Source organism: Rutidosis leptorrhynchoides, chromosome 3 (genome assembly GCF_046630445.1).
Source record: "Rutidosis leptorrhynchoides isolate AG116_Rl617_1_P2 chromosome 3, CSIRO_AGI_Rlap_v1, whole genome shotgun sequence".
Lineage (NCBI taxonomy): Eukaryota > Viridiplantae > Streptophyta > Magnoliopsida > Asterales > Asteraceae > Rutidosis > Rutidosis leptorrhynchoides.
This window is the reverse complement of record NC_092335.1, coordinates 348569461-348581967: the sequence shown is the minus strand read 5'-3', so window position 1 is coordinate 348581967 and position 12507 is coordinate 348569461. Positions and strand designations below refer to the sequence as shown.

At 34.0% G+C, this 12507-nt stretch overlaps 1 protein-coding gene across 1 annotated transcript; it reads right to left on the bottom strand.

The window, feature by feature from the left end:
* Positions 1-965: 965 nt before the first annotated feature.
* Positions 966-3864, bottom strand: LOC139901185 (uncharacterized). Its single transcript, XM_071883918.1, has 4 exons — positions 3660-3864; positions 2941-3443; positions 2827-2880; positions 966-1100 (listed from the first exon to the last, which is right to left on the bottom strand). Exons 1-4 carry the CDS (start codon positions 3862-3864, stop codon positions 966-968), a joined length of 897 nt encoding a protein of 298 aa, XP_071740019.1.
* Positions 3865-12507: the final 8643 nt, after the last annotated feature.

Below are 12507 nucleotides of genomic sequence, written 5' to 3'. Positions count from 1 at the left end.
GTTTGTTCGTTAATTATTATGTTTTCGAGTTCATATATATAAAATAGATAAGCTTTGTTTTGATCGTTTTTAATGTTTATTCATTTGTTGCAGGGAGATGCAGATACAATAATGATGTTTATATAATAGTTTGACTAAGATGGTTATTAGTTACACTACTAGTAAATAAAGATGCGGCTTGTTAGTTTGTAGTCTAGAAATAGAATGCTATAAAGATGCAGCTTATTAGCTACACTTTAGGATTGTATTAGAATTTTGAACATTTGTAATCTTTTTAATGATGTTAATATTTGTGATGTTATTTTAAATGTTTATCATTTATTTATATTTATTACATTATGGTATAATGCTTTTTGTTTTGAACATCTGGGCAGAAATTGTATTTTGTATGATCAATTCGGCTGGACAACAGCTGTTTTGAAGTACATGTAAAAATATTTAATACATGCTTTCCAGACGACATGTCGTCGCAAAAGGGTCGTCGCGAAAGGTGACTTTGACCAAAAATGTCAAAATCAGTCAACAATTGACTTTTTCATGTCTGACGGCATGTCGTCACAAAAAATCGTCGCGAAAGGAGCAACTTCATCTTTGACTGTGTCAGTCAAAATGGGTCCCACCGTCGTCGGGATAGACGCAAAATAGGCGTCGGGAAAACCTTTTCGCGATGAGGCTTTAGGGACGACACATAAGCGACGAGCTGTCGTCGGAATAGGGCTTTCCAGACGACATGTCGTCGCAAAATGTCGTCTGGAAAGGGCTCATTTGTTGTAGTGTTTGTAAATTATAATTATATCGTTACAGCTCAGGTCAATTACTGTTCACGACATTTTTTTATTGGTATAATTACTATATGTTGTGGTAGGTATATAGAATTTAATGGGGTTTGTATCACTATTGTGGTGTGGTTTAGATGGTTAAGGCCGCTGACCCTTAAGAAAGGCAATTCTGGGTTCCTGTCTATTCTAAGCCTTTTTTAGCCCTTTTTCAGCTTTCCTCTTTAGCTGATAGTGGGATCCACATAATACTATGAGTCCATCTATTTGTTTGACGTCTTTTTCACATTTCTTTTTTTCCTTATTTCTCTTTTCTCTTTTATCCTGTTTACAACAACAACAACAACAAAACTCAATACCACAATTAGTGGTGTATGGGAGAGGTGAGATGTAAACAATCATTCCCATATCCGAGAATAAAGAAAAGTCCTTTCTCTACCCAGAATGAAACACTCTCAAAAGTAGAGAAAGTCATCCATCTCTCTATTCGCCAGATAGAGAGATTGCTTCCGAGTGGACCTCCGGCCAGTACGTAGGGGAAAAAAACGTTAACACAAATTAAAAATAAATTTTAAATATTGAAAATTGAAAAATAAAAAATAATAAAATAATAATAAAATAAATAAAAATAAAGTAAAATAAATAAAAATAAAATAAAATTAAGACGCCATGAAAATGGTTGAATCAAATTTCCATGAGTTTTAAATTTTGCTTGGTATTCAATTTCGGCTCTAAACTGCAAACAAGACGCCAATAATTCGACGCTTGCTCTTAACTCAAAAATAGAGACGCCAATAAAAATACTTAATAGCTAAAATAATAATAATAATAATAAAAATAATAATGATAATAATGATGATGATGATGATGATGATAATAATAATAATAATAATAATAATAATAATAATAATAATAATAATAATAATAATAATAATAATAATAATAATAAATAAAAATCGAAAACGTACCTGGGTGGGGGTGCTGGGCAGAGTTCAAAACATGCAAGAAAAGCTACACACAAGGGACGCTAAACGTATATAACACATAAAAAACTTACATCCATTAACATACATCAATATACATACATGTCTAGGCCTACCTACCTACATACATACATACATACATACATACATACATACATACATGCATGCATGCATGCATGCATGCATGCATGCATGCATACATACATACATACATACATACATACATACATACATACATACATACATGCATGCATACATACATACATACATACATACATACATACATACATACATACATACATACATACATACATACACACATACAGAGATACATAGATACATACATACATACATACATACATACATACTTGCATAAGAATACATACAATACGCATGCTTACATTACACTACATACATAAACATACAGACGTACATATATACCTGCATAAGCATACACACGTACGTGTGTATGACCATACTTATATACAAAGCTAAACATACATGCATACATCCAAGAACATATAAACAACACCTTCCTACCTACATACGTACGTACAAAAATACATACATCCATAAGCATACACACACAAACATGCGAACCTAAAGTAGACATATATACATATACATGTATACCTACATATACACATACATACCCATATAGACATACATACATACATACATACATACATACATAAAGCAACCTACGCCCATACATAAATATTGCATACAAACATACACATACAACAAGATAAATAAAGGGGAAAAACTTCACACATATAAATACATAATATATAAAATATGTCAATATATATATATATATATATATATATATATATATATATATCAAAAAGGGGTTTACATATATAGGGTACAAAGGCAAGGTTCTAAAAATAGAAAATGCTATAATACACATAATCTACCTAAAAAGTACAACCTTACCCATCTACACTAATTCTAGCCCTCCACGCATTCCTATCAGAAGTCATGTCCTCGGTCAATGAAAGCTCTCTCATGTCGATCCTAAGTCTATCATCCCACCTACGTCTGGGTCTACCCCTTCTTCTTACGCCCTCAACTGTTATGGCCTCCACTCTCCTGACCGGAGCAATATGTGGTCTCCTCTTCACATGCCCAAACCAACGCAGTCAATGTTTTCTTAGTTTATCGATGACGCTCCTAACTTCTAGGTTCTCCCTATAAACACCATTTGGAATCCTATCTAACATGGTTATACCACACGTCCACCTAAGCATTCTCATTTCAGCTACCTCCATCCTTCTCTCTTGAGCCTTCGTCATAGGCCAACACTCTGATCCGTACAACATGGAAGGTCTAATTGCCACTTTGAAGAATTTTCCTTTCAGTTTAAGTGGTACCTTCTTGTCGCACAAAACCCCTGTCGCCGCTCTCCATTTCAGCCAACCTACTTTGATACGATGGGTCACGTCATCATCAATTCTCCCATATTTGTGGAGTACCGAGCCTAAATATCTAAACGAGTCTTGCGGGTGTAAGACCTGGTCCCCAATGCTGATATTCACACCATCACTATGTTCATCTTCGTTCTCATCGAAATCACACCTAAGATATTCCGTCTTTTGTCTACTAATCCGTAGACCATTACGTTCTAGGACCTCCCTCCAAAGCTCAAGTCTTCTATTAAGCTCCTCCTTTGATTCCGATACTAGAACAATATCATCGAAAAAAATCAAGCACCACAGTATCCTTTCCTGTATCCCCCGAGATAGCTCGTCCAAGATCAAAGCGAAAAGGAAAGGGCTAAGGGAGGATCCCTGGTGTAAGCCTACATTTATAGGCTAAAACTCTATGTTTCCTACAGCCGTTCTTACACACGACATTGCCCCTTCGTACATATCATGAATAACTCGAATATAACTACTCTGGATGCCTCTAGCATCAAGCGTCTTCCAAATCAACTCTCGTGGGACACAGTCATATGCTTTCTCTAAGTCAAGAAAAACCATCTCTAAGCTCTTATGTTTTTCCCTATACTTTTCCATCAGACTCCTAATAATATGAATCGCCTCTATGGAAGAGCGCCCTGGCATGAACCCAAATTGTTTCTTCCTTTTTTTTTCTGCCATTTTTTCAGGTTTCCTCTTTAGCTGATAGTGGGATCCACATAATACTCTGGGTCCATCTATTTGTTTGACACGTCTTTTTTATATGTCTTTTTTTTCCTATTTCTCTTTTCCCTTGTATCCTCGTATACATTGTTCCTTCTTTCTTTTTTCTTTTCATCACTTGCTTCATCTTCACGTTTCTTACCGGTACGACGTTCATGTTTCTTGAATTGGTTTACCGATTGTTAATTGCATGTTAAAATATACTCTTTTGATTTGTTTATTGTATGTTCTTTTCCACTGAAATTCCGAGTCGTTTGCCGCTCCCGGGTTTTGCTAATGTTGTTCATTTTTTGTTGTTGCGGGTTATACTAGTTGCAGAGTATTTGGTTTCCTTAAAGTAAGTTATGTTCTTTGATTTTTTTTGATTTATTTTCTTCGTTTGTTTGTCAACGTGTTTTCTGTGATGTGAAGTTTACCGTCTCTGCGTCTTCCTGGAATTTTTTTTTCAAGGTTATTTTCTTAACCGGCGTCCATTTGCTTATCAGGTACGTTTTTTTCCTCTTTTGAATCGATGATGTTTCCCTTTTTAAGGGTTCAGTTGGTGCTTTTTTTACTGTGGATTCAATTGTATTGTAATTATGTATTTTCAGCATTTATCAGTGTGTTATTTAGTATGTCTTATTATGTTTCATGTGTGTCGTTTGGCCAAGGTTGGAGAACTCGGATCTTGAAGAGATCTTGTTTGGACAATTTTAAGGAGATTTCGGCATCTCAGAAAAATCTCGGAGAGATCTCGGACGTTGACTTGTGTTGACTTTTAGTCTTTTAATATAAATATATAAAAATAAATAAATATGTATAATTATATACATTTTTACAATATTTTACAAGAAAATCCGAGAAATGAGTGAGAAAAACTGAGAGTTTACGAGAAAAACTAAGAAATGAGCGAGAAAATCCGAGAAATCGTGACTTTAACCAAGTTTGACCCTATTGACCGAGAAATCTCGGGAGATGGACATCTCGTCTCGGTCTCCTTCCAAAAAAGAGATCTCGGGGAGATCTCGGGGAGAAATAACGAGATTTACAACACTGCGTTTGGCTATATGTTATAGACATCGTTGTTGTTGTTATGTTTCAGTTGTGTTCATTGGCCATATTTAGTTTTCTCTTGCTTTTACAGACTTGGTTTTTCCTTCAATGCATATGAATGTCAAGTTTTGTTCATTGCATTTTTGATATGTGTTATTTCTATTGGCCAGTGGTCAGCAGATTTTGTAACTTAGCTTTTGTTGAATTGTGTTCATACAATTCTGTGTGTGCTGTTTGATATAATTAAAATGCCGCCTAAAAAAGTCAAAGGAAATCACCCGCTGGTTCCTAATGATCATAGTTTTTCGACAAATACGTCTGCATTGTCTTCTAGACAAATAGCGGTGAGAAATACGTTGCGGGGATGTAATCGTATGGTCGGGTTACCTTCTGAACATTCGTCTTTCTTTATCGTTTCTGACGAAGCTTCTAGTATTCCTTATACTTATGATCATTTTCAAACTGCAACTTCATCCAACCATGCTAATTAATGAACGAGATCAGGTAGCATGTTTATTGGGTTTTTTTTCCTAACATACTTTTTGAACATGTTTTCATCGTTGTGTTGTGTTTCTTTTTTGTAATAATGGCTGGTTTAATCTGTCCACCATCAGCTCAATCCTCGAATGATAATGAAAGAGTGTGCAAATCGCCTGTTTCTCATGATTCATGGTTGTTTAATTCGGATGGTATGCTATCCATTACGAACTGCAACTTGCACTTTTTTTTTTTTTTACGTAATGTAATTATTTATCATTTCCAACTACATAAATTGAATATAAAAACCAACCAAGATTTCTAAAAAGCTCTGAGAGTTAATTTAGATTCTCAGAAAGTCATTGTTGTTGATGATTCGAGTCAAACTTCTGTCAAGCTTGAGGTATCTCATTAATTAACATAAAAAGCTACGTATCGAAACACGAAAGTCAAGCTGTGATAGGGCTCTACCGACCATTTACTTGTTTAACTCATTAACCCAAAAGGATTTATAGAACGCTCACACAATATACTTGAACTACATGCATAAATAATTATACATGATGAGTGGATCTATCTGGTAAGTAGAAATATCATTGCCATAAATTTAAGGGCGGGTGGACGTTTATACAATACAAAAAACCACACGTTTCACCGATTCATTGTGCATATTGAATTTGTATTGTCAACACATATATCGTTAGTAACGTCAATTTCGTTTGAAAGCCATTAGTAACTCTTATGAAAATTTGGGTATTCTCCTTGACATTGATAATGATTAATGACGTTCATAGGATTAGGTTGAATAGTAGTTTGAGAGTCTTTGCAATTCATTACCCATAAACCCCTTTCCATTACACTTACGTTATTATATGCTTGATTAAATCACATCATTCACATTAACGTGAAAGTGTTGGTGCATTGTTGGTGTTATCCTAATTTTTCATAAGAGATATTAGGGGTTCGATATTCATGAACTGCAAAAATATTTCCCTTAAGGTTACCAGCCCATGTCATGGATCGATGAGGTCTCGGACGTCTTCCGTACGAGCCTCGCACGAGGGGGTACACGCAATGCCCGCATGAATTCGCCAAGAAGGTTTCCATCTGAGGGGTATTAGGAGTGTAATGTTCGTCCCATATTATGATCGAGTGGATGAGTTTCGATATAGCGTTCGCAGCTCGTCAGTGACTTTTAACCGTGGTTTAAAGAAAAAAAAATCACATCATTCACATTGCATTTTGTGAGATTTTAAAAACTTACAAGAATAAGTCAATTATGTTACTCATGTGTTCACATTTTCATTTGGAGTAGTCCCAAATAAAAAGTTCACTTCGTTATCAAAATGATCTTTAGTTGAGCAATATGACATTTATTGAGAGATATTGAGGAAGATTCATTAAAAATCGACTTAAATAATTTGTCAAAAAAAAACATTTGGTCAAAATGCCCTCACAAATCGCAGTATTTTTCTCTTTTATGCTCATTCGCAAGTCCCAGATGGCTTTTGCGAATGGGTAACCGAGATCGCGAACCGTAAACTTTCAAAATATATCTTTTAATTCGTAGCTCCGATTTAGTCGTCAATGTGTGTTATCAGGACCTATCCATTTATATTAAAGTCGAAGGCCCATTTTTATTTGAAAAATAACCTCATGTTGTTTTGTGTACAAATTTGTCATTTGCGATTTGTGTTATTTATTTAAATTGATTGAGGGATTTATTGTACCTTTAGTCAACATTGTTGACAAACTTAACGAATTACTTAGAATGTTTTATAACAATTTATGGAGCGATGAAAGTATGTTTAGAAGTCAAAATCACGGAACACGTCAGAATCGAAGATCTTTGAGACCGAATTTTATAAATTGTTGTGAGCTAGGAATCAAAGGTTATGACCTTTCAAATTTTGGCAAAAGGTTTACGCTCCAATCTCGCAAGATACAAAAGTGATACACAAATCGTCAAAAAAAAAAAAAAAGTTTCTATTTGCGAATAAGCCAAGTTTCTCAGTTATGTCCAAGAAATCCAGGCCATACGCAAATCGGCAAGAAAAAATTTACGTATTGCGAGAACAGTTTCGCAATTTTTTTTTTTAAATGTTATAAGTCGTTCAAAAAAGGGCATATTCGTTACTATTCCTATTGATTGTTGAAAGGTAAATTAATAAGTGGAAAGAGTACCTGGTACCGCATTACAAAAAAATATATAGATTAATTATCCTACTTCCTATCCTATCTTATCCTACTTCCTACTATACATTAAAAGAGAGTCTTTATTAGCTAATAAATGTTTTCAAAACCCCCTTAATCACCGTTAAATTAGAAAATTACGTTACACTACCCTTTAATCTAATGGTCCATATTCATCCTCTTACATTATTAACTAATAAATCAAAAATTCTCATCTGTGTACCTAAACTACCCTTAAATTATGAAAAAACACGGGATAATAAACCTAAAATAAGAGGTCTGTGAAAATAATCTCATTCTAATGCTCAAAAACCCTAATCTTCAAAAGCCGGAATCAGTAATACTAAATTCAAAACCTATCCAAAAGTAAAACTAAGAACTTCAAAACTCAATATTGATATATGCTATCCGATCTGCTGATATTTGAATCGATTTGTTTCATCTGCTTCATGTTATGTTTCGTTTTTGATCCGATGGCTAAGGTATTGTTTAATTTGTTTGTTTGTGCTTTGTGTATATATGATGTTGTTCTAACCGCTTATATATGTAATATATGTATTACAATATTACATCGTGTATTATATATATATATATATATATATATATATATATATATATATATATATATATATATATATATATATATATATATATATATTTAAAAAGTTCTGTTAATTTTTGAAAGGCGAATATTAGCTTTATTCGCTATAGGTAGGGTTTTGTTTTGTAAAGTTCTGCAATCGGCGAAGATGAAAAATCAAAGCACATAAAGGTTTTGGTGATTGTAACTTTTTGACTTGGATAACGAGTATTGTCTTTCGAACTTTATGATCATGAATGAAATAAACAATCAACAACTTTATATAAAAGATATGAGGTATTTTTGGAAGCTGAATATGTAGTACTCCCGTATGAACTAATACTTCATTTAAAGAAATACGAATTAGTTAGTAGATGTGACAAAGCTCTGGTCTCCTGGTATCATTTGAAAGTTTATTTGATAAAAGTTTATATACAGAGATAAGGATTTGTTAGTTGATTTGACAAAGCTTATATGAGCTTGATTTACTCTGCCCTACTTTTTTTGGTATATGTTTGTGTTTTAATTTTTTCTTGTCGATATTTGAAGAGTTTAATTGAAAACTTATTGTGGACTGGTGTTGCAGGTTCCAATCTTAATGGACTATTTGGAAGGAAATCTGGTACCACTGCTGGATACTCTTACTCTGCTACTAACAAGAGCAAGGTTGTTCAATGGGAGGAAAATACTCTATACGACTATCTCTTGAATCCCAAGAAGGTATGAACTTTTGGCTACTTTTTTAAGCTTCATTTCTAGAAATCAAAAACAGTTGTGAACCTGTGTGCATCTACATATATGTATTGAATCGTAACTTTGGTTTTAATATATATCATGTTCTAAACAAATGCTAAAATAGTTGCTATTCTTATGATGCACCTGTGTGAGTAATAATGTTTGATGTTTAATGACAACTAAGTATTTAATCATGTTGAAAATTAAATCATTTTATTTCATGTTATGTGGGCGTCACATAAACCAGATGGCCTCTATCAAACAATAAAGATAAACGTTAATTTTAGTTTTGGATTTAGGGTTTTGAATCGGGGATGAATTTTGTGTTGTAGATTTGGTGTCCCTGACTTTTTTTCCTGATTAAGATAAAGATAAAGGTTAAAATGACGATTTTACCCTCACATGCAATGCATATGTCATGACTTAACGGACATTTCTAGCGGCTGGTTGACGGAGGGACTCGGTATGTTTAAATGGAATAATGTAATGATGCTGTTAGCAAAACAAAAAACCAGAGGGACGCTGTTAGCTTTTTGGTGTATAATGGAGGAACCAACGGCACAAAAAAATATATTTTGTACTTAATCGTATTTATTAGTGGCCATTCCAGCCCAAACGTAATATAGAAATGGGTAAGATGGGTTGCCCAAAGTGTACCGCCAATGATTATTGGAGTGTGAAGTCTTATTATGACTTAAATGATGGTTGATGAGATACTTATAAAGAGTTGAAGAAAGTGGACTGCCAATCGTTTGGATCGAATAACTTTACCCAAGGGGACCCTCAAGTGGGTTGAAAATTGCCCAACTCTAATATAATTCTTTTACTCTATTGTTTTAAGTATGTGTTAGCAATCTTGATTAACACATGACAAATGATAACGCCAAAATCATACATATTTGTTGTCGTTATTTCGATCCGATTTTGTATCATTTTGTATGTAATTGTTGTACTTGTGTATTGTAATAAATTAAAATGTGTGTATAATCCGTTGCGAGTGTTGAAGCGAAGATTTATGGAAAATAGTGCTGATTTTAGAAGATTCTGCGCACCTGCACGATTTTGGCCATAACTCGGTCATACGAACTCGAAAAAGGGTGAATCTGGAACCCAGACGTCCGTAACTCAGAGCACTACAACTTTCATTTAGACATTTTCTCATTTTACTAAAGATATGCGGCGCATCTGAGGGTTTATGCGGCGCATCCATTGCCTGCCGACGGTTTTGAGTGCTAAACGAGCTGGAATCCATAGAACTTAAAGAGATGCGGCACATCCCTTTTAGATGCAGCGCATCAGCCCCTGAATCACTACTGTACCTAACTTTTAAGCCTATTTATTGATGGTTAACATTCATAATCAGGAGAGAACTGAGACCAGTAAGATATATACGTAATAAAAGGCTTAAGGAAGGGTTCAAGAGCTTGTTTTGAAGGAATCTTCATTATTTCAACACCAAGATTGAATTTAGATTAGCCATCTCAATTGGTACTCTTGTTTTCATTCAAATTATGAATTTCAATTGTATGTATTGTGTTATTGTTCTTGTTTTAATCATGTCTAGCTAAAAAACCTTGTGTGTTTACTTCAATGTAAGATTTATGGCTTGGGATTGTTCTATATTTTGATGTTATAATAGGTACAAGTATGTTTTGATTGATTTATTAATCTAGTTCAACCATCAGAACCATTGTTATGCTTGCTTAGTTCATTACTTCAATTATATAGATTGTTAATCTATTAATGTGAGTTAATTAGAAAAACAATCTATACTTCAATACACCTAGTAATCTAGACGATTAGATGCATATGCTTAAGTGATTTTGTTATGTGTTTAATTCGGTAATTGAATGAGTTCCAAAGCAATATAGTTATGAAATTACCTTAAGTGATTGTTGTAATTTAGGTTTTACGTGAGTTTAACCGGGTTGGGTCTAGCTAGTTAAATCAATCTAAATCACCATGTTCTTTCAAGAAATCCATTGTTGTAACTATCTTTATATTCTAGTTTAATTATACGAGTTATGACTTGATTTATGTGAATTTATCAAAGGCTATAACTTGTACTTCAACACCTAGTGATCTAGACACCTATATGTGAATATAGGATGGTAATTGGATGATATTTAGGTCTTACAATCGTGTAGTCTACTTAGAGTGATCTTAGTAAACTAGGTTTTATGTGAATTTAACCAAGAAAGAATCATGTTGATTAAACATAGCTCTTAAGTTTATAGATATTGTGAAATTGATATAAACTAATTACTTGTAACTATGAAATAACCGTTTTAATTACAAAAGAACAATCCCTGTCATTTATCAAGCATAGAAGTAAAAACCGTTTTCTCATTCCTGTTATTTACTATATCTTGATTATTGTAGTATTATACAAAAACACAACTTCAAATACAAACCCCCTTTTAGAATAATTAATCGTGGTAAAATCCTTAAAACAAACTTCTCCCTGTGGATCGAACTGGTCAATTTACTTACTAGTTATTGCATGATCGGGTTTAGTTGCCTGTATTATGTGTTAATTATTGAGCATATTGTCTACATTTTAAAGGTTACGTCTTGACACATCAACTTTTTGGCGCCACTGCCGGGGAGCGGTTTTGTTAAAAGATTTTAATAAACTTTGAATTATTCGATCCTTTTGTAGGAATTCAATTCCTAGAAAAGTTACTTTTTATTGTAAGCTTGTGTTTTTGCAATTGGTTTGTTTGTGGTGTTGTGATTGCAGGATAGGTATTAGTGCAAGAATCTACGTTCTTCCAACTCTAATTTAATTCCTTCATATCCTGAGCCTGAAAGAGAACTTCACGAACGCTTAAGAGCTCAAGAAGTAGAATCTCTTGCTCAGGGTTTAGAATCACTTTCATTAGATTCTAACTCTGAACCAATTGTTCAACCAATCATCGAGCCAGTCACTAAAGAAGAGGAAGAGATGACTGCTACAAATCAAACGATGGATGCATTAATGAAGGCAACAAGAATAGGTCAAGGCCACGCAATTATTCAACCCACGATGACTGACGGTTTTGAAATAAAGGGTCAATTTCTCCACATGGTGACTAATACATGCCAATTCGGTGGAGCTCCGAATGAGGATGCTAACGAGCATCTTCGTAAGTTTGTAAGCATATGCAAGCTATTCAAGATCAAGGATGTCACCGATGATGTCGCATGTTTAAAAATCTTTCCATGGTCGTTAAAGGATGATGCAAGAGATTGGTTAGACTCGTTACCAGAAGGTTATATCGAAGATTGGAATGATATGATGGACAAGTTTTTGTCAGAGTTCTTCCCTGCTTCAAAAGCAGCAAAGTTACAAAGTGATATAAATCACTTTAAGCAAAAGCTTAATGAGACTCTTTATGAAGCTTGGACCCGATTCAATAAAATACTTAGAGTATGTCCTCAACACGGGTTGAATACATTCCAAAAGGTCCAAATATTCTATAAAGGAGTCAATGTGGCTACTCGAAAAGATATTGATGTTGCAGCAGGAGGTTCAATCATGAAAAAAACACCCGAAGAAGCTCACACAATCATTGCCGATATAGCAGCACATTCTCATAATT

Bases quoted from the DNA above. Each gene is read 5' to 3' on its own strand.
- LOC139901185 (XM_071883918.1), bottom strand. From the start codon at position 3,864: ATGGCAGAAAAAAAAAGGAAGAAACAATTTGGGTTCATGCCAGGGCGC. The intron at 2,881-2,940 runs GTTAGGAGCGTC...GGGCATGTGAAG, and splicing joins TTTATAGGGAGAACCTAGAA to AGGAGACCACATATTGCTCC. The intron at 1,101-2,826 runs GTAAGAAGAAGG...TGTTGTAAACAG, and splicing joins AGGCCATAACAGTTGAGGGC to GATAAAAGAGAAAAGAGAAA.